Genomic DNA, 23,286 nt, shown 5'->3' on the forward strand with positions numbered 1-23,286 from the left:
GAAACCTGTGGTAAAAATATTTATTTTAATTTCATCCTCCCAAACTGGGAGGATGTCTTGAATAGTATCACTTAGAATATCCACAGCCTACTTTAAGGGCTAATGTCTGTGTGATATTTTCATCCTCTATATCTTGATGTTTATGGAAATATAAAACAGATAAATATTTCTGTCATTTAATAAATAATTACTTCTGGGAGAATCAGCAGCACGTCCATAAGGACACAGATGAAGATAAACTCTACTGATGGAACGCTTCATAGCTGGCAGACGCGAGATAGCCTTTACCTCTCTGATCAGATGACTAGTCATGTACCTGTGACATTATAATCATAGTGGTAGCAGTTTCTGTTCAGGTTACAAGGTTCCTTCTCCACAGCATCAGGGCAGGATCTTCCTTCATCAGCAGGTTGTCTGATGGGATCAGCTGACCTCTGCCGGAAACTGCTTTGATTGCAAGGCTTACAAAGAACAATAAAATTCCTCAGAAAGGTGAACGCCCAGCCATGCAACAGCTAGAGTACTAGGGAGAGCGCTGGAGCAGGACTTAAAACATCTGGGCCACTGGCTAACTTGAACAAGTCAGTTTTTCCATGTATAAAATGAAGGTATTGGATGAGATTCATCCAGCTCTAAAATGCTTAAGATTCTATGCATCAAATACTAACACATACATCCCTTCATACCTACACAAGCATGTGCATATGGTCATATTCATTATTATAAAATGTTAATTCTATATATAACAATTATATATATAAATGAGATATATAAATCCTATACATAAATTTTATATATAAATCCTATGTACAAATTATATATACACATAACTTATATACACATATATAACATAATCTCTTGGACCTGAAAAAACCACTTTAAGGGTGACTTTAAATAACCAACTAGGTGTTTGATGGACTTTGGAAGTGTTGTCCCTTCCAAAACTTATGTGGAATTTGATCCCCTATGTGACAATGTTGGAAACTGATTGAGTCATGGGGGTGGATCCCTCATGAATGGATTAATGCTCTCCCTGGGGAAAGGGGGATTAATGAGTGAAATCTTGCTCTATTAGTTCCCGTGAGAGCTGGTTGTTTAAAGACCTTCCTGGCACCTCCTCTCTCTCTCTCTTGCTTCCTCTTGCCATGTGATCTGCTTGCACCTGCTGGCTGCCGGCCGCTTTCCGCCATGAGTAGGCCTCAGCCTGAGGCCCATGCCAGATGCAGCTGTCCCAGAATCGTAAGCCAAATAAACCTCTTTTCTTTATAAATTACCCAGTCTCAGGTATTTGCCATGTGATCTGCTTGCACCTGCTGGCTGCCGGCCGCTTTCCGCCATGAGTAGGCCTCAGCCTGAGGCCCATGCCAGATGCAGCTGTCCCAGAATCGTAAGCCAAATAAACCTCTTTTCCTTATAGATTACCCAGTCTCAGGTATTTCTGTTATAGCAACACAAAATGTACTAATACAGTGTTAGTGACTTTTGTTTTTCTAATGCATAATACACATTCACAAGAACATTAGGATCTAAAAAGGCTGGTAAAGTCCCCTGAAAATATTTGGTTTCTAAGAACAGGAAGCAGCCAGAGATAAGCCTCATTGGACTTTTTCAGGTCTAAAATAATTGTTTCCTTCTCCTCTTCCCCCATTGCATCTTGCTCCCACCACTGGCATAACACATACTGTTTTTATATAAGGTGAATTATGTAAAGGCTTGTTCCTTTCTGCAGAGTGAATACACTGAGAGCAGACTTAAGTCTTATGTATCTGTGTATTCTCTGCACCTCACACAGTTCCTGGTGGGACAGTAAATGCTTAACCAGTGTTGTTTAATGAAGGCCTAAGTGAGGAAACAAGATGAATTAAAGGTAAAATATAAAGCCTAAGAAGCACAGTAATTCAACCAGTTGAATTTTATTCTCATTTCAAATATTTCTATTGGCAAACTCTCAGGAACACCAAGTATGTTAAATGAACTCCTCTTTATTCTTCTAAGACAATTATCCTTGCTCATTTAAAACAGAAACCAATGGGCAAAGTTCCAGTTTAGTGGGTCCTGTTATTCGAACCCCTGTTAATAGTATACAAAGGGGCCCAGGTTCAATATTTTCTACTTTATAAAAACCTGTGACAATAAGAATCTCACAATTGTAAACACAGAAACCGTAGAATGTAGTCCAACTATTTGGGGGTAACTTAAAATCTGATACTACGGAATTAGAATAGAAAATCATTTGCAGACCTTTGTGAAACTGATTCTTTATTGCAATTTTACCTGTATTCAAGTCAACTGCCAGCCCTGTTTTGCTCCTGCTGTATCAGTTGGCTACCAATCAGCATCTTTAGTAACATTAACAGTAAAAGGAAAATCAATTTCTCTTTGGAAAACATGTACCATAAACTCTTCTTTGAAACTGTCCTATATGGAATTTCAACAAATTAATTCCACATTACATGTATTTTTCCCATGCTTTTGATACTATTTTTGAAATGTACATCTTTACAAACATCCCCAAGGGTAAGACAAATTTCCTAATAAGCAGCCAGCTCTGTTTCAAAGGACTCTCTTCCCAGAGCCTCTACTATCTGTTGAAATCAAGAAGCTTTGTGTGAGTTGAAACTCTCAGCTGTCTTTCCAGGCCTGAAGAAACATAGAATCAGTGTATGGAAAGAGATTCATTGATGTGCAGCTTTCTTCTTTCTATTCAGTTTCTTACCCAGGATTTTTAGCTTTTTAGAATTAATATGCCTGCTGTAGTACCTCCACTGTGTGAAAGACTATTCCTACCATTTAAACAAAATGAATCGGGCAAAAAGCAAGGGATGATAATAACCTGACACCATTAAAATACCTTTACTAGAGCTTCATTCTTTTTCTCTTTTACCTGGACAGAATTCAGCATTGTAGTTTATAACAGGTTGTGATAGGCACAGCCTAACTAAGGCAAACTGAAGGCATTGTGCTGGATTAGGAGGATGGATTGAGAAAGAGCCTAAAACTTGCAAGGGATTGAGCTGTTCTACTGGGAGAGGAAGAACTGCTGACTTTTTTCCCCCCTCTCTACCCCCTTCCCTCCCTTCTACATCATATCTGTTCACTTGACTTAAAAAGTTCAAGGAATTTTTGTGATTGTTGTGTCTTCTCCCCCCCATTTGTCTGTGTGTTTATTTACTTATTTATTTATTTTTAGCTCCCACAAATAAGTGAGAACATGTGGTATTTCTCTTTCTGTGCCTGACTTGTTTCACTTAATATAATTTTCTCTAAGTCTATCCATGTTGCTGCGAATGGTACTATTTTGTTCTTTTTTTATAGCAGTGTAGTACTCCATTGTGCAGATATACCACAGTTTCCTTATGCACTCATCTGATGATGGACATTTGGGCTGGTTGCAACTCTTGGCTATCGTAAATAGAGCTGCAATAAACACTGGAGTACAGGTATCCCTTCAGCATGATGATTTCCATTCCTTTGGGTATATTCCCAACAGTGGAATAGCTGTGTCATATGGTAGGTCTATATGTAATTGTTTGAGGAACCTCCACACCATTTTTCATAAAGGCTGCACCATTTTGTAGTCCCACCAACAGTGTATGAGAGTTCCTTTTTCTCCGCAACCTCTCCAGCATTTATTGTTCTCAGTCTTTTGGATATTAGCCATACTAACTGGAGTGAGGTGGCATCTCAAAGTGGTCTTGATTTGCATTTCCCACATGCTGAGTAAAGTTGAACATTTTTTCTATTCGACATTCTTATACCTTCCTTTGAGAAATGCCTATTCAGCTCTTTTGTCCATTTCTTAATTGGGTTATTTATTTTTTTGCTGTTAAGTTGCTTGAGTTCCTAGTATATTCTGGATATTAATCCTTTGTCAGATGTGAATTTTGCAAATACTTTCTCCCACTCTGTTGGTTGTCTGTTTATTCTGTTGACTGTTTCATTTGTTTATTTTTTCCCTTAGTTGCCTGTGCTTTTGGGGTCCTATTCATAAAGTCTGTACCCACTCCTACTTCCTGGAGTGTTTCCCCTATGTTTTCTTTAAGGAGTTTTATTGTTTCAGGATGTACATTTAATTCTTTAATCCATTTCAAATTGATTTTGGTATATGGTGAGAGGTACAGGTCTAGTTTCATTCTCCTACATATGAATATCCAGTTTTCTCAGCACAATTGTTGAAAAGGCAGTATCTTCCCCAGTATGTAGACTTGCTGCTTTTGTCAAAGATTAAATGGCTGTAGGTGTATGGATTGATTTCTGGGTTCTCTATTCTATTCCATTGATCCATTTTATGCCAGTACCATACTGATTTGGTTATTATAGCTTTGTAATATAGTGTAAAGTCAGGTAGTGTTATGCCTCCAGCTATATTTATTTTTGCTCAGCATTGCTTTGGCTATGTGTGGTCTTTTGTTATTCCATTAAAATTTCTGAATACAGAAAAATTTCACTGGAATTTTGATGAGGATTGCATTGAATCTGTAGATCACTTTGGGTAATATGGACATTTTCACAATGTTAATTCTTCCTATCCAAGAGCATGGGATAACTTTCCAATTCTTGAATCCTCTTTAATTTCTCTCAACAGTGGTTTGTAGTTCTCTTCATAGAGATTTTTCACATCCTTGGTTAGCTTTATTCCTAAGTATTTTATTTTTTGGTAGCTATTGTAAATGGGCTAGCTTTCTTGATTTTTTTTTCTGCATGTTCACTTGTGGAGTATAGAAATGCTACTGATTTTTGTGTGTTGATTTTGTATCCTGCAATTTTGCTGAAATCACTTATCAACTCTAGGATTTTTTTAATAGAGGCTTTAGGCTGTTCAATATATAGGATCATGTCATCTGCAAACAGGGACAATTTGACTTCATCCTTTCACATCTGGATGCCCTTTATTTCCTTCTCTTCTCTGATTGCTCTGGCTAGTACTTCCAATACTGTGTTGAATAGGAGTGGTGAGAGGGGGCATCCTTGTCTAGTTCCTGTTCTTAAAGGAAATGCTTTTAGATTTTCCCCATTCAGGATGATATTGGCAGTGGGCTTATCAGCTATGGCTTTAATTATGTTGAGATACTTTCCATCTATGCCTAACTTGTGCAGAGTCTTTATCATGAAAGAATGTTGAATTTTGTGAAATGCTTTTTCAGCATCTATAGAGATGATCACATGGTCTTTGCCTTTGCTTTTATTGATGTGGTGTATCACATTTATTGATTTGCATATGTTGAACCAACCTTGCATCCCTGGGATGAATTCCACTTGATCATGATGTATAATTTTCTGTATGTGTTGCTGTATTCTGTTAGCTAGTATTGTATTGAGGATTTTTGCACCTATATTCATCAAGGATATTGGCCTGTAGTTTTCTATTTTTGATGCATCTTTGTCTGGTTTTGGTATCAGGGTGATGTTTGCCTCATAGAATGAGTTTGGGAGAATGGCCTCTGTTTCAATCTTTTGGAACAGTTTGTAGAGAATTGGTATCAGTTCCTCTTTGAAGGTTTGATAGAACTCTGCAGTGAACCCTTCCGGTCCTGGGCTTCTCTTTGTTGGGAGCCTTCTGATAACAGCTTCAATTTCTTTTACTGTCATTGGTCTATTCAGGGTTTTGATATCTTCTTGCCTCAGTTTTGGTGGTTTGTATGCATCCAGAAATTTAGCCATTTCCTCCAGATTTTCAAATTTGTTGGCATATAGTTGTTTACAGTAGTCTTTTATGATTCCTTGTATTTCTGAGTTGTCAGTTGTAATATCACCTTTTTCATTTCTAATTTTTGTTATTTGGGTCTTGTCTCTTCTTTTCTTAGTTTACCTTGCTAAAGGTATGTCGATTTTATTTATCTTTTCAAAAAACCAACTTTTTTTTCATTGATTTTTGTATTGTTTTTCAAGTTTCTATTTCATTTAGCTCTGCTCTGATCTTGATTATTTCTTTCCATCTACTGACTCTGGGTTTGGATTGTTCTTGTTTTTCTAGATCTTTAAGATGAAGTTTAGGTTGTTTATTTGCCATCTTTCCATTCTTCTGAAGTAAGCATTTAATGCAATAAATTTCCCCTTAATACTGCTTTTGCAGTATTGCACAGGTTTTGGTATGATGTGTCATTATTTTCATTAGTTTCAAGAAATTATTTGATTTCCTGTTTAATTGTCATTAAGTAGAATGTTCTTTAATTTCCATGTGTTTGTATAGTTTCCAGAGTTTCACTTATTATTGATTTCTAATTTTAATGCATTGTGATCAGAAAAAATACATGGAATAATTCCAATTTGTTTGAATTTGTTGAGACTTGCTTTATAGCCTAATATGTGATCTATCCTGGAGAATGTTCTATGTGCTGATGAGAAGAATGAATATTCTGATGTTGTTGGATGGAATGTTCTGTAGATATCTGCTAGGTCCAATTGGTCTAAAGTGTTGCTTAGATCCTGTGTTTCTCTATTGATTTTTTGCCTAGATGATCTGTCCAATGATGAGAGTGGGGTGTTCAGGTTCCCTGCTATTATGGTGGTAGTGTCTATCTCATTTTCTAGATCTAATAGTGTTTGCTTTACAAATCTGGCTGCTCCAATATTGGGTGAGTATATATTTATGATTGTTATGTCTTCTTGGTGGATAGATACTTTTATCATTATATAGTGACCTTCTTTGTCTCTTTTTATGGTTTTTTCCTTTAAAGTCTATTTTATCTGATATTAGAATAGCTACTTCAACTCGTTTTTCATTTCTATTTGAATGATATATCTTTTTCCATCCTTTCACTCTTAGTCTATGTGTGTCTTACAGATCAGGTGAGTCTCTTGAAGGCAGCATATTGTTGGGTTCATCTTTTTAATCCAGTCAGTCAGTCTGTGTCTTTTGAGTGGGGAATTTAATCCCTTTACATCTAGAGTTATTATTGAAAGGTGTTGATTTACTCCTAGCATTCCATTGATTTTATTTAGATGTCTTAAGTACCTTTTGTTCCTTTCTTTCTAATTTTCTGTTTGTCTTCTGTATTTGTTGGTTTCTTGGAGTGATAGATAAACAATTTTTTCCTCTTTTGTTAGCATTTTTGTTCTGCTAGTAAGTATTGTTCTTTCTTGAGTATTCATGGCAGTGATGGTTGTTTTTGTGGTGTCAAACCCAGTACTTCCTTGAGAATTTGTTGTAGGGCTGGTCGTGTGGTAGTGGACTCCTGCAGTTTTTGTTTTTCTGAGAAATATACTATTTGTCCTTCATTTTGGAAGGATAGCCTTGCTAAGAAAATTATTCTTGGCTGGCAATTTTTGTCCTTTAGTGTTCTGAATATATTATCCCATTCTTTTCTGGCTTTTAGGGTTTCTGATGAAAATTCCGATGTTATTCTGATTGGGGCTCCCTTATAGGTGACTTGACGCTTCTCTCTTGCAGCTTTTAAGATTCTCTCTTTGTCTGAGTTTTGCCAGTTTGATTATCACATATCTTAGAGAGGACCTTTTTGGGTTGAATGTTTGGGGATCTTTGGGCTTCCTGAATCTGAAGATCTGTGACTTTCCCTATACCGGGGAAGTTTTCTGCTATTATTTTATTGAATATGTTTTCAATACTGTTTCCTTTTTCCTCCCCTTCTGGAATACCCATGATTAGGATATTTGAGCAGTTAAGGTTGTCTGTTATCTCTCTTAGATTTTCTTCAATTTTTTAAATTCTTTTTTCTGGTCTGTCTGTGTTAATTCAAATAGCCTGTATTCAAGGTCTGAAATTCTCTCTTCTGCTTGTTCTAGTCTGCTGGTTAAACTCTCTGTTGTGTTTATTATTTCATTGAATGAATCTTTCAGCTTCACAAGCTCTGCTACATTCTTTTTCAAGCCATTGGTTTCTTTGTACATTTCTTCTTTCAGATCCTGTATACATTTTCACATTTCCTTGTGTTGTCTAACTGAATTTTCTTGTATCTCATTTAGTTTCCATAGAATTGTTACTCTAAATTCCTAGTCAGTCTTTTCAAAGATTTCCTGTTCTATGGGATCTAGCACTTGAGAGTTATTATTTTCCTTTGGTGGTGAAGTACTTTCTTTTTTTTTTTTTTTTTTCCTTTTTGTCTTTTTTCGTGTCTGGCAACGGATCGCAACCCTCAGTGTCGCACGTGCACCTCGCTCAGCCAGTGAGTGGGAACCGGTCTGTATGTGGGATCCGAACCCTCGGGGGGAGCGCCACCGCGCTCCCAAGCGGCGCACTGTAGCAGTGCGCCACCAGGCCGGCCCCAGTGAAGTACTTTCTTGATTTTTCATATTTCTGGTATCTTTCCTTTGGTGTTTTGTCATTGTGGCAGGGGGTATCACAGTCCACTCATTTCACCCTGATATCTGGCTTGGATCCTGATGAGACTGCTGATTCTGAGCAGCAGAAACTAGCCTGGGCTGGGGGTCCCATGGCTCCTGCCTATTCTGGGACAGCTGGCTCGGGGTGTGGGGGCCCCAAGGCTCTTTGTCTCTTGGTGGCAGAGACCAGCCTGGGCTTGCGGTCCCATCCTGCCTGCCTTCTCTGGTATGGCTGGCTTGGGGTGTGGGGGCCCCAAGGCTCTTAAGTCTCTCCTAGCAGTGGGGACCAGCCTGGGCTGGTGGTCCTGCTCTGCCTGCCTTTTATGGCACAGCTGGCTTGGGGCGTGGGGGCCCAGAAGCTCTAAAGTCTCTCTAAGTGGTGGGGAGCAACCTGGACTGGGGTCCTGCGACACATGGTTCCTGCCTGTTCTGGTGCAGATCTCAGGCCTTCTGTCATTGCTCCTTAATAGTTGCAAATTGGTCACTTTGTGGGAGTGACACCAAGAACTGACTACTCCACCATCTTGACCAGAACTGAAGCACTGCTGACTTTAAATGGCACAGTCACAGAAAGAAGTGGCTGAGAAACCATACCTTGCTTTGATAAATATGGCACCAAAACAGATATTATGTTGAAGTTGTTATATTTTCTTAATAATATCTTTTAAGATTTAGTGGTAAGGATTTAAGCAAATTCTATATTAATAAGATGGTTAATCATCTCACCAAAGCACATCTGGTCCATAGACTCCATTCAGATATCACACAGTCCTCAGGGCATGGTAATTTGCACTCTCTAGAGCCCAGGGGCATCTCTTCTGGGTCACAGAGGTAATCCTCTACCTGTTCAGAAGGGCCATCTGCTGTATTCTGCATGCATCTAGAAGAGAACATACATATCTTCTAGTAAACATACATATCTTCTAGAAATAAAGGAACTAGGACAATTAAAATAATGGCCAATTCATAGGATAAGTGGTTTTCCTTAAGACATCATGGGGGTGGGGAAGCAGGAAGCTTTGTATCTAATGAATAAAATTCTCCAAAAATGAAGACTTAAAAAGATCTCTGCCTCCCCCAAATATCTGCAGTGCTTCTGCACTTGCACGCACAATCATAACCTTTTAATACAATAGCCACTGTATAGGTGTAACTCTGTATGTCAGGTGAGCTTCCTCTGAAAGGAGAAGGTCATTTACATTCAGATGTGAGGCAGAAACTAATGAGGAGCGGTCCAAAGAGATTCATAGAGGCATTGCAATTTGGCATACAATGCATTTTTTCTTATCACAAAAATGATGGATTCCGTAGAGAAGGTAGAGTTGATTCATATATGATGGAAGACTAACCATACCAAAATCTCTAAACTAGAGGTTTCATTAAGTGTTTTTCAAAGATAACTGGAAGCATTTATCAATTTGATTTTTCATTTTAAAAGTAATTTTAGCCTCCTATCTGCTGCTAACATTAAAAGAAAGCCAGAAGTGAAAAGACAATTATAATTGTGATAGTACAAATTCTGTAAGTGTGGTTATGCGGATCTTCCTTTATCTTGACCTTTTTTGTCGTTGTTAGTTTTCTCTGTAACAGAACAGATTCAAACCTTGTATTTCATATTACTCTGTTGCAGGCAGTTATGAAGGCTCTTTACCCATCTTTTGGGAATCTAATTAATGTGACTATGTAGAGCCGGGACTCGTTGGAATCCTGCTGACAAGGCCAACTACAGAGCCACAGGACACGCCAGCTGTCATGCTCGGGCGGGTCCAGAACTCACAGACCCCTCAAGCCCGTTCACAGACTGGGTCACAAACACTCCACATGCCAGGCTGGGTCACCAGACCCCTCACACGCCAGGCTGGGTCGCCAGACCCCTTACATGCAGGTCTGTGAGCTAGGTAACCGACAAACATATCCTTGGAAGCCATAGGTTCGAAAGCATGGCTGCGCAGCGTCCCCCGAGGCAGTAAACTCCAGCCCAGCTGGCAGTGCAAGGCCGGCGCACTAACTCCACCCACACACAACCTGCCCACAAAGAATGCTGCACCAACCCAACCTGCCCCAGGCGAGGGGTCTGATCAAACTATCCTATTTTCCCAACAGACTAGTACCAGACTTTACTTTTACTGTAGTTAATGATCTCTCTGGAAAAACTTTATCCCTCATCAATAACCCGGAGAAGGTCAACCAAATTAACAGGCTTGGGAAGACAACTGCATTGCAGGAGATGAAAAGGAAGGCTTGAGCTCTTAAGCCTCACAACCCCATTGCAATGTTTTAAAATGTCAATTGAATTACATTACAGGTTACACCTGGAATCCCACTTTTCTCAGGGATTTACAATCATAGGGACATTGCATCTTCACAAATCTACTCTGCTTCTATACAGTACTGTCAAATTTAAGAGAAATGTCCTATTCTTGTGGGATAAATTCAAAGACTGGAAATTATGCAGTTAGTTATGTCTTGATTGGGTTTGTAGCCTGGGAAAAAATATCCATATAGATACTTATGTCTGCAGTTTTTTTGTTTATTGGATAAATATATAAAAAGCAATCATAAAAACATGCAGAGATAGATATGTGATTTCATTGTTGAAAGAAAAAAAGTCAAATTATAAATCTTTTTGGGAGAATTTTAGTTTCCCACAAAAAAGTTGTACCTTCAAATGGGATTTAAGAAATGCTTTGTTGACAGCAGCTTAGAACATGGTACAAACAGGACATTTCAGTGCTTAAAAGTTGGATCTGATGCTAAGAAGAGATTACATTCGGGCTGGCCCGGTGGCGCACTGCTACAGTGCGCCGCTTGGGAGTGCAGCGGTGCTCCCGCCGAGGGTTTGGGTCCCACATGCAGACCGGTTCCCGCTCGCTGGCTGAGCGAGGTGCGGGTGCAACACTGAGGGTTGCGATCCGTTGCCGGACACGAAAAAAGACAAAAAGGAAAAAAAAAAAAAAAAAAAAGATTACATTCACGGTAAGTACTGACACAGTGTGCATGGATTAACTTGAGAAATTACCCATTGATTCAGAGTTAAGAACAGATATCCAATACGCTATCAAGTAGTTATGTACATAAAACTTCATTTTCAAAGGCTTTTCTCTTCCTTTGATTTTGTATTATGTAGGTAATATATTCATTAGTAAAATCAGAAGAAATGATAAAATCCACATAATTTCATTATTCATTGACAACCACATTTAACAGATTTTATTTATTTAAAGACTATTATTTTAAACATATATTTTCATATTATAAAATAGGACCAAACTTTACCTATTATCTTTACCATTTAAAGAAAAAATCAATAATACATTATAAACATCTTGTGTCATTAGCTATTTTTCTGAGATTTATTTTTAATGATTACATTTGAATGACATCACTTGAATGTACCATAATTGCTAAACAAAATCTTTTGTTTTTTGGCATTGAGACAACTTTTACTTGGTATTTTATTGGGTTTTAACAATTTTTTTTTTATCACCCTACAATGTAGAATAAATATTTAAATCAAGTTTTGAGCCCAAAGGAAAACACTTTAAATTCATTTGCTTTTTTCAAATTCTTGGTCTTTTTCCTTTCCTAGGAGCAAGAATTATGCTGTAAGAAAATTGAACTGTACTAGAAATACACAGTGCAGAACCATGCTGGAGGTGAAGGGTGGGGGTCAGAGGCCCACCACAGGCATGGCTATAAGACGGTGCATCATCTGCAGATAATTCAAAAGCAACAGCAATAGTAACAAAATGTGTCTGTTTGTTATTATCACCATGTGCTAGTAATTCTAAAAAAGTCAGTGAAAAAAATATCCCTTCTTATCAGAGCAAACCATTTCTACTACCCACTCTTGTTATGACATGCCAGCCTAAAAGAGGAAGAAAGAGGTTGGATAAATTTAATTCCACTCTTTTATAGACTCGTCTTTCTGAAATGTCATCCATGGCTTCCTTTTAAGCAGGACATTTTGACCTTAATTAGTACAGGATAAAGTTAGGGCAGTGTAGTACTCAATCAGTAACAAACAGGAACATTATACATGATCAGAGATAACAATCAATACTGACCTTCTCTTTTCTCTATTTGCATTTAAGATGTTTAGTGAAAAAAATAAAATTGATCTGAAAAGGTACTTTGCTTAGAATGTGTTTGGAAATGTTGAGAATATCTATGTATAAAGCAAAAGGAAGCAACGTATACACAGATAGTTGAAGGGAAAGCTGAAAAAACAGTAGTTCCGTCATTGTAATATTTTTTTACTAACAAAACAATTAACCTGATCAAATTATTAATATACAGTAAATATTTTTAAATTACAAAGGAAAAATTTAATTTGGAAGGAGAATAGTGAAAAACAGAATCTGTCTTTTTCTTCTGTTTCCCTATCTACTCATAACTTCCCATCCCGTCAAATCCCTGGTCCATTTTTATTAAGTTCTTCTGAGAAAAATAAATGGAAAGTTCAAATGGGCTTTTGAAAAAAAAAAAAAGTAGAAAATTTGTTGTTAGAAACAAAGTGATACATAGGTTTATATACAAAGGTTTTATGATATAAACATTAATTTGTTCTACTTTCTTATAGAAACAGATTAAGACAAATCAATCTTAAATTCATGAAAAGTTAGATTATGGGTAAGAACGAACTTCTTCATAACATGGATTGTCAAATTCTGGATGTTTTTATATTTGTCTTTTACTGTGTTTCACTGAGCAGGGTTAGAAGAAAGTGGTATGGTTAAAAACAGTGACAGGAGACAGATTTGAATTCTAACTCTGTCACTTTACTAGATGGCTGTTCTTGGTAAGTTACTTAGGACTTCAGAATCTAATATATAAAATGGAGATGATAAAACCTACACACACTTGTTTTACAGGGTTCTAGAATCCTTAGGGATCATATGACAGATGCTGTATGGAAAATTTAATGAGTACAAACTTGTGTTGGGCATAAGGGAATTCCTATGAATATGACAGTGTCTCTATTTGGAGAAATTTATAGAGTTTAGTAAAGGTGACAGCCATGTATATAAATATTTCAACAGAATGAGGTTTATATGGGGTATCATAGAACACCACCACCCAATGGAACTTTCTGAGATGATAGAAATATTCTTTATCTGTGCTGCCCAACAAAATAGCTGCTAACTTCATGTGGCTATTAGGCACTTGAAACATAGCTGTGCGACTGAGAAAATGCATTTTGAATTTTATTTAATTTTAATTAGTTTTAAATTTAAATTGAAATAGCCCCATGTGGCTAGTGTCTACCCTATTGGGTAGTGCAGCTACAGAAAAACAAGGGAGCTTATAGCCATTGGGGGGTTCAGGGAAGGCTTCCTGGACAAGATGAGAGTACCCAAAAGTTAGCCAATTTAACATAAAGAAGCAAGAATTTAAAACAGATTATTTTAAAAATGTACTTAAAAATATATTTGGCATTTAAGAAAAAAGTTTCAGGGTTTAAAATCTGCATTAGTTTAGCCTGCATTCAATATGCCTCTCCTTCCCTTCTACAGTTATCTTACAGTGAAGCTTTCTAAACCAGAAGGCCACAATATCAAAAACTGCTGCTTGAAGCAGATCCTCTTAGAATTTTCCATGAATGCAGATTCCCTAAAAACAAAACTAAAGTCAATTTTGTTCAGGAGACTGGTGAAGAGTGAACACTCATGTTGGCACATGTGAAATTGGGAGATGGTTGTTCATCTTGCTTCTTGGCCTTACCTCACTTTTCGGGTTTGTACTCCCTCTCCACAGTTATCTCCCATATTCACAAAGGTCACCTTGCAGACGCTCCATGGCTCTGTAACCCATATGTACTGGTTGCAGTCACTGTGGCACGGGACAACCTCATACACCTGAAACACACATGGTTCTCAGCGATCTCAGGAAATCCGATGAGAATGAGAGAGAAGATTCCCACACCACAACAGTCATTAATTCACTGTCAAGCTACTTTCATTCCTCTCCTTTATTGTTCATTATTCTAAAATAGGAATAGAGAGAAATCTCTTGAGAGTTCTAGTAGTAAAGGGCAGGGCTGGCTGTGTGGTATTTTGTTGCTCTGCTCTTACGTTGCAGGTATGGATCTGCCCACTGGACCACGTTAGATACACTAGATATTTTCCTGTATGGACCCTTCCTGTACTAGACTGTAATCTTCTGGACCTTCTGCCTTGTTCACAGTTTTGTATGTCTTCAATACTTAGCCCAGGGTGCTCACATGTTAGGCACTCAATAGAGATTTGTTGAATAAATGAATGAATCAATGAATGAGAAAATAAACATAGCTGTTTTCCAAATAAAAGTAATTTGACCTGCTTTCTAGGGTTTTTTTTTTGTTTCATACAGGAAACTAAGTTAAAAGATAAACACGATGAAATAAAGCCATCTTAAAAGTAATCCTTAATCATTTAGAGCTTGGAAGCAAGGTCTGAAACTGGTCTCATATAGCTACAGCCCAAAGCAGTAAGGGCCAGATGAAACAAAGCAAATTGCCTGTGCTCTGGTGTCTATAAAGACTTAGAGCCCTACGGTGTGTGTGTGTGTGTGTGTGTGTGTGTGTGTGTGTGTGTGTGTGTGTGTGTGTGTGTTTGATTTCAGGATTTTTAGAACAATGAACCAATTATGCTCTTTTCTCAATGAGGAAAATAACTAAAGAAAGAAAATAAATGGCCCATAATCAACTGCAACCAAGCTGACTCAACCATTAAAGTAAAACTTTAAAAAATATTTTCATATTACATGATAGTCCAATTCTATTTCTTATATTACACACACACATATACACATACCCAGAAACTATACCATGTGAATGTTTTATGTAACTAATTCCAAAAAATATAGTTTTAAATAGCCTTTTGGAGCCATTCTTTTGTGCCAATTTTGGTGCAGTAAAAACACAAGTAAAATTAACAAAGTGGACCTATCCCAAATAGGAAAAAGACACTGCCTGGTGGTCTCATGGTTAGGATTCAGTGCTCTCCCCAAAAAGGAATATAAAATATGCACTGTTGGAGTTAGATTCTGCAATTATTGCCGTAAGTGACCTCATTCACACTTGGGTGCTGTATTAAAATAGGAGTAAATATCATAGGGTAAAAAAACATTACCCTACAAACCGTGCAGAAGGAAAAAATTGAAGGGGAAATGCTGTTCCTCCTAATCCTTTGATGGTTTTCCTCTTAATCTCCTATGTCGGCATGAATACAAATCAGTTCAGTGCAATCCCTACCCACCCATTCTCAGCCCACCTGCACCTTTCCCCTGTCCCTCTGAAAAACATGAGAGCATTAATAAGGGATGTCATTACTGTGTCAAGCCTGTTCTCCCCACCACTTCACCTCAGGCCCTGATAGTAAAATGAGGAAACACAGGAAACCATACTAGGAAATAAGGGAATAGCTACAGGAAAAAAAATGTTTAATGGAATATGTGGTATTTTCTCCCTGTAAAACATAAAAGACAATAGCAGATAAAGATATATGTTCTCAGAAATCAGGAATTATTTCACATAAGCCAGGCACAGAAAGAGAAATACGACATGTTCTCATATGTGGAAGCTAATAAAAACTAACTAAATAAATACACAAACAAATAAATGTGGGGGAAGACACAACCATCCCAATTATTCCTTTAACTTGTTAAGATAAGTGAACAGATATGATGTTGATGGGGGAAGGAGCAGGGGAGAGCGAGGGGAGAAAGGGTGGAATTGGTAAAGGGCCACGAAAATCAACTACATTGTACACTGATAAATTAAAAAATAAATAAATATTTTTTTAAAAAAGAAATCAGGAATTAAAAAAAAAAAAAGCACTCTATTAGGAACCATGAAGCTTAAGAGTTCTTACCTGGGCCTGGAGTAGTGTTCAACAGGAATGAAGAAAAGGGAGAGAAACAAAGACAAGTAAAAATGTCAGTATATGATGAGAAAAACTCATGTTCTAAGTTTCAAGTAATATTATCCATATATAAAAGCTTACTTTTTTTTTTTTTTTGTAAAAGAATAGGCCATTTTTTCTGAGGCCCTAAAAGTGAAAAACCAACTACTTATTATTGTTGAAAGGAAAGATACACAAATGGGTGCACAGCCAAGGACAGGGTTAGATGGGCAGCATGAAGAAATCTTAGAAACTGAATTGACCTCAAAGTACATCTCACGGGGGATTGATATACGATTGAAAATAACTTGTGATCCAACTTGTGAATCGACGATTATCTGCCTATTGACCTATCTGTAGATGGATCTCTCCATCCATTGATCTTAATCAGTCGATGCATCTGTTTTGTAGGAAATCAGGATTTGAGGATTTGCTTCCTCACCTGAAAATGAAACCTCAGAGACCATTTTCAAGTTAAAGAACCACTGATTATTCTATTGAGGAATGTCTAATTGTAGGACAAATCTATATGATATAAATTTTTCAATATTGACACAAAATTTTGCATATTCTTTTCATTTCCTAAAGATTTTACTAGTACATAAATCCTTAAAAGTTTCTATTTTTTTATGTAGAACATTTATGCTGAAAGTCAAGTTTTCAAAAATCTATTATTTCTTGTTATAACTTTGATTTTTCCATTGTTTCTGTCCGACAATACCTCCATCAAGCTGGTAACAAATATCCTTATCAAACTCTGCATCAAATCATACGCAAGCAAATGAATATGAATATAATTCAATAAAGAGAAAATGCCAAGGCAAGCAGTTCATTTTCACTGCCAATCTGACTGGCTGTACACATGCACACATACACACATGCGCACATGCGCACATACATGCATGCACACATACACACATGCACACATACACACATGCGCACGTGCGCATATGCACACATGCTCACATACGCATATGTGCACATGTACACATACACACATGCGCACATGCGCACATGCACACATGCAAAGTGTAATGGGTAATGGGTATGTGTAGAATTTCTCTCGATCAGAACTGTGGATAATACTTTATTAAATTTAAATGTGCTACTGGAAATTAAAGATTTCACAACTTGTAGAGAAATATTCTTTCGTATTATAAACATTTCAGTTCAGGTATTCTGTTGCACATATATATAATTGGAATCGTGGAAATGAATTTTCTTCTTTGGAAATACTCATTATCGTCTTAGAAATGCAAAATGCGCTATGACAGGGAAGCTCCATCACCAGTAGATGGCAGAAGTGGAGTGTATTATTCACCCTCAGTTGCATTTAAAAGATAAATGGAGCAGCTTCACTTGGGAAAAATCAAGATTCTTTGAGTGTACTTTCTATGGAATTTAATTCTCTCATGTCTTCATCATTATTTACTTTATTTAAAAGTTCTTTATGTTTTCTCTACAGTGTACTTTTATTGTTATGAAGTAATTTGAGTTAATAGGGAAGAAAAGTATGTGTACTGGTAAGCAGTGTGTTTGGAGATTAAAATTAGACAGTCTATGTATGTAGGAAACATTTGTACACTTTTAAGGACTCGGTTCATTTGATTGTGACAAATTCGAACACACAACTTAATCTCTACACATATTATATGAAATTCTTTCTTTGTTAATTCACATGTAGGCCAAACATGGTAATAATTGTCTGGTACATTATATTACATTTAAATTAGTTACAATTCCCCCATCAGCCTTTTTACTTTTTATGTCCAATAGAATAGGAGTAACAACTATTAGCAGCAGCTAACAAAGTGTACATCCAAAGTCAAATAAAGTTTCCAATAAAATTGAAAAAGGCCATTGACTAATTTGATAGCACACTTACAGTCACTATGAGGCCATCTTTATACTGTTTTTCCTCCATTTATTTTATATCAAACAAATTTAAATGAATAAACAGTATACTTTTCCTAACTTAAGACCCAAACCCATATATTTCGTTTGATTTTTTAAATTTAAATCGTTGGTAATTGAGATGTCTTTTCTGAGAGTCTAGGGAAAGAATAAGAATAAGACAATCTCAGCATACAAGGATAAGACACAATTTTATGATAGATTGAATACCTTGACATTATTTCAAAGATAGGTGTCATTTTTCTCTTTATTGAATTATATTCATATTCGTACAATTGCAGGGTATTGAATCTCTAGAGAATACAGGCATAATACATGTAACTTGGAATTTTAATACTGTACATGTATTTACTAAGGCATTCTAATGAGAAAATGGGTCAAATTTCTTACTCGAGTTATTATTTACTTCATTTTGGAGAAAAAAACAGAACAACATGAATCTAAAAAATATCTTAATACTCTCGATAATAGAAAATACCTGGTTAACATGATCCAGTTTGGGGCAAGGCCTTCCTCCATTATATGGTTTTTCACGCAGCCATTTAGAGCGAACTTTCACACCACTCCCACAAGACTTGCTGCAGCGTGACCAGTTGGACCATTCACTGAGCTTGCAGTCTGAGGGACAGGGGATGATGCAGGCTTCCTCAATGTAACCTGAGCAGAGAAAAATGAGACAAGAACCATCTCCTCCACATGTCACTCTCCCACTACCACCCACCATTCGAGCTCATTTACACGGTCCAAGTTTGACTTGACAGCAACATGCAAATGCAGACGTTTCCATTGTTAGGGACTCAAATTAAATTCTGCAGGCAAATGACACATACAGTGACTCTGTTAAAATAACAGCTTAGCAGCTGCCATATGATCTGCTTAGGATTCATGCTCACCATATTCTAACATTTCTGACTTTCTGACAGCTTGTGTTTAATTGACAATAACCTGTCTGCTGCCATATCATTCTCATGCTGCCAGAATGATGCATTAAAAAAAATTATGACACAGTTTTCTATAAAGCCCTATCTGTTAATGTCACACAAGTTCACGTTTCTGAGTCCATGCAATGTTCTTCCTCAAGAAGAAAAGCCAATCCCTCAATCGATATCCAAAAAGGAATCGTTTATCTTAGCACCTTACATTTCCCCTTCTTTGAAAATCGAGTCTAAGGAAGAAAAATGAAGGATGCTAAATAAATAATGTCTCATATTTTTATAGTGATGTCAATTTCAAAGAGACTTCACATCTTATCTCCATTTGATTCTCTTGAAAATCTTATAAATGTATCAGGCAGGTACTGATATTCTAATGGCCAGATAAGAAAATAAATGCAAAAAGATAACCCACAAGTCCAAGGTCACACAGTAAGAGATGGGAAAAGGTTTTCTGAGGTCTAGTCGCATTCCATCAAATCACACAGCCAGTTAAATAGTCTACAGATTTGATTTGGAAAATGGGAACATTTTTCTTGACTAGTCCTTCACTAAGAACTTGGCATTTCACAGTATCAACTTATCACTATTATTTTTTTTTAAGGCAAATATGTGTAAAGAGAAAAATTCCTCTGGTCAAGAATCGAATGCATGGTTGTCCTCTGTAACACTCTTACTGTGGAGAGAGGCTGTTCCTGGTACAAGAAAACAATTTGTGTCACCATTTTACCTCAGTAGCAGAGATTCAATTCTGAAAATGATTATAATATAAACAATTTATACTAGGGAACTCTAGGTGGATAAAATAATGTTTGGAGATAAAATTCATATATACCATAAAAATCAACTCATGTTTTAGATTTTAGTATATTTGTTTGCTGAGTTGTACAACCATCACTGCCATCTAATTTTAGAACATTTTTATCACCCCCAAAAGAAACCTTATACTTAATTGCAATCACTTCCCATTTCCCCTTCTTTATTCTCTGCCAGTCACCAATCTACTTTCTGATTTTATAAATTTGCTTATTCTGTACATTTCATGTAAATGAAATCAAACATTATGTGTTTTTTCTGTGATTGGATTCTTTTACTTAATATAATGTTTTCAAGGTTCATCTGTGTTGTAGCATGTATCACTCCTTTTTACTTCTTTCTATGATTGAATAATATTCTCTTGTATGAGTTTACTACATTGTTTGTCCATTCATCAGTTAACAGAGATTTGAGTTGTTTCCACAACTATTTTGTCTATTATAAATAATGCTGCTGTGAACATCTGTGTACAAGTTTCTTTGTGAACATAGTTTTTCAATTCCCTCGATACATACCTAGGAGTGGAATTGCTTGGTCATATGGTAGCTCTACATTTAACTTTTTGAGGAACTGTTGAACTGTTTTCCAAAGCGACTGCAGCATTTTACGTTTCACTAGCAATGTATGAGGGTTCCAATTTCTACAAATCATTATCAGACTTGTTATTGTCTATCTTTTTTATTTTAGTATTCTTTGAAGAACTCAAGTTTTAAATATTAGTGAAGTCCAATTTATCTATGTTTCCTTTGGTTGTTTTTGCTTTGGTGTCATATCTAGGAAAACATTACCTAATCCAGAGTCACAAAGATTTATACCTATGTTTTCTTCTAAGAGTTTTATATTTTTAGATCTTATATTTAAGTATATATTTCATTTTGAATTAATTTTTGCATATGATGAAAGGCACGAGCCCAACTTCATGCTTTTGCATGTGGCTATTGAGTTATCATGGCCCTATTTGTTGAAAAGTTATCCTTTCTCCCATTGAATTGTTTTGGTACCCTTGCTGAAAATCAATTCACCATAAATTTAAGTGTTTTTTTTTTTTTTGACTCTAAATTGTATTCCATTTATCTGCATGTTTAGTCTTGTGCCAGTAGCACACTTTCTTAACTACTGTAACTTTGTAGAAAGCTTTAAAACCCCGAAGTGTGAGTCTTGCATGCTTTGTTCTTTTTCAAGATGGTTTTGGCTATTTTGAATCCCTTGTATTTCCATATGTATTTCAGAATCAGCTTGTCAATTTCTGCATAAAAAGGCAGCTAGGATTTTGATAGGAATTGCATTGAATCTGTTGATCAATTTAAGAGTATTGCCATTTTAATAATTCAGGTACATGAGATTTCTTTCCATTTCTTTCAATGATGTTTTGTAGTTTTCACTGTATAAGTTGTGAACTTATTTTGTTAAATTTGTCCATAAGTATTTTTTTTTACTCTAAGTAGATTTAAAGAAGAACCAACAATTATTGATTTCTTTAATTATCACCTTTAAACCAAAATGGCAAATTTAGTCTGTAAACTCAAACTGTCTTGGATTAAAATAGTGCTAAAATGCTAGCCAGTTTACTATATAGTATTTCCTAGCCTTGCCTAATCATAAATTACCTCAGGAACATGTTAAAAGTATAGGCTTCTACACCTCCTACCACCACCAGACATTCTGATATAGTTCATCTGGAATAAAGTCTGATATTTGGAAATTAAAATCCCTCTTTTTTTAATTGAAATTTTTTTTATTAAGATAATTGCAGACTCACATGCAATTGCAAGAAATAATAGAGGTTCTTTTTACAATTTCCCAGTTTCCCCAATGATAATTAGAGTATAATTTCAACCAAGATATTGACATTAATACAATCCATTGAGTTTACTAAGGTTTCATCAGTTTTACTTGTCCTCATTTGGGTGTGTAGGACTGAAGTTAGGGCACACTGTTTTAAGAAACAGGCAGAACAAGTAAAATCTAGAACAGAAACAGATTTATGGCATGTCTTTTTATGTATTATCTCCTATACTTTCCTCAAAAATATGCATCACTTGTTTTAAAATTTTTATTGTAGTATCCATATGTAAAAGTGCAGCTTTCACAAGTGTAAAGTTCACTGAACACATCCATAAAACCAACACTCCCTAAGTGTTCTCTTCCAAACACTATCCCTTCCTCCAAGAGCAACTGCTATTCTGACTTCTTAGAATGCTGGATATTTTGCTTTTTAAAAATGTTATGTAAAAGAATCATATACTGTATGCCCATTTGTGCTGGCCTTCTTTCACTCTACATCATGATGGGAGATTCATACATATTGTGGCATGTTGCTGAAGACTTTTTTTTTCAAGAATAAAATATTTTACTATAGGTAGAGACTGTGGGTTCCTGTTTTTTAAAATTTTTATTATTTATTATTAGCATATTCATTATTACAAATCATGATTTTTCTTTATGCCTTTTACCCGACCGATCACTCCCCAAACCCCTCCCTCCCACCCCCCATCTCTATTATCCTTAGGTTTGTTCTCTCCTTCTGAAAATTCAACGTATTGTTTTTGTCTTTCTCTTTCCTTTTTTCTTTCTGTGTTTCTTTCTCTCTTTCTTTTTTCTTTCCTTCTTTCTTAGCACCCAGTTATGAGTGAGAACGTGGTAATTTTTTACTGTGACTGGCTTATTTCACTTAACATAATTTTCTACAGACTCATCCATGTTGCTGCAAATGGCAGAATTTCATTCTTTAATATGGCTAAGCAGTATTCCATTGTGTATATATACCACATTTTCCTTATCCAGTCATCCACTGACGGACACTTACATTGGTTCCATATTTTGGCTATTGTAAATAGAGCTGTGATGAACATGGAAGTGCAGGTATCCCTTCTATATGATGATTTCCATTCCTTTGGATATATACCCAGTAGTGGGCTTGCTGTATCATATGGTAGTTCTACCTGTAGTAGTCTGAGAAACCTCCATACTGTTTTCCAAGTGGTTGTGCTAATTTACAGCCACACTAACAGTGTAGAAGAGTTCCCCTTTCCCTGCATCCTTGCCAACATTTGTTATTGTTGGTCTTTTTAATAATGGCCAGTCTAACTGGGGTGAGATGATATCTCAATGTGGTCTTGATTTGAATTTCTCTGATGACTAGTGATGCTGAGCATTTTTTCATGTACTTGTTGGCCATTTGTATATCTTCCTTTGAAAAATGCCTATTCATCTCCTTTGCCCACTTTTTAATTGGATTATTTGTTTCTTTACCATATAGTTGTTTGAGTTCTTTGTATATTCTGGATATTAATCTCTTGTCAGATGTATAATTTGCAAATATTTTCTTTCTCCCATTCAGTAGGTTGTCTTTCCATTCTGTTGATTATTTCCTTTGCTGTGCAAAAGGTTTTTAGTGTGATATAATCCTATTTGTTTATTTTTCGTTTGTTGCTTGTGCTTTTGGGGGCTTATTCATAAAG

The 23,286-nt window shown here is 36.3% G+C and overlaps 1 protein-coding gene across 1 annotated transcript in view; it reads right to left on the reverse strand.

The window, feature by feature from the left end:
- THSD7A (thrombospondin, type I, domain containing 7A) overlaps positions 1 to 23,286 on the reverse strand; it is a 210,500-nt gene that overhangs the window by 26,152 nt on the left and 161,062 nt on the right. Inside the window, exons 13-17 of the mRNA XM_008579065.1 lie at positions 18,556 to 18,734; positions 16,134 to 16,139; positions 14,005 to 14,138; positions 9,007 to 9,160; positions 317 to 461 (exon numbers count right to left, since the gene is read on the reverse strand). Of these exons, the coding sequence (XP_008577287.1) occupies positions 317 to 461; positions 9,007 to 9,160; positions 14,005 to 14,138; positions 16,134 to 16,139; positions 18,556 to 18,734 (618 nt within the window). The remainder of the gene's footprint in view (positions 1 to 316; positions 462 to 9,006; positions 9,161 to 14,004; positions 14,139 to 16,133; positions 16,140 to 18,555; positions 18,735 to 23,286) is intronic.

Source organism: Galeopterus variegatus, unplaced genomic scaffold, assembly GCF_000696425.1.
Source record: "Galeopterus variegatus unplaced genomic scaffold, G_variegatus-3.0.2 Scaffold1803, whole genome shotgun sequence".
Classification (NCBI taxonomy): domain Eukaryota; kingdom Metazoa; phylum Chordata; class Mammalia; order Dermoptera; family Cynocephalidae; genus Galeopterus; species Galeopterus variegatus.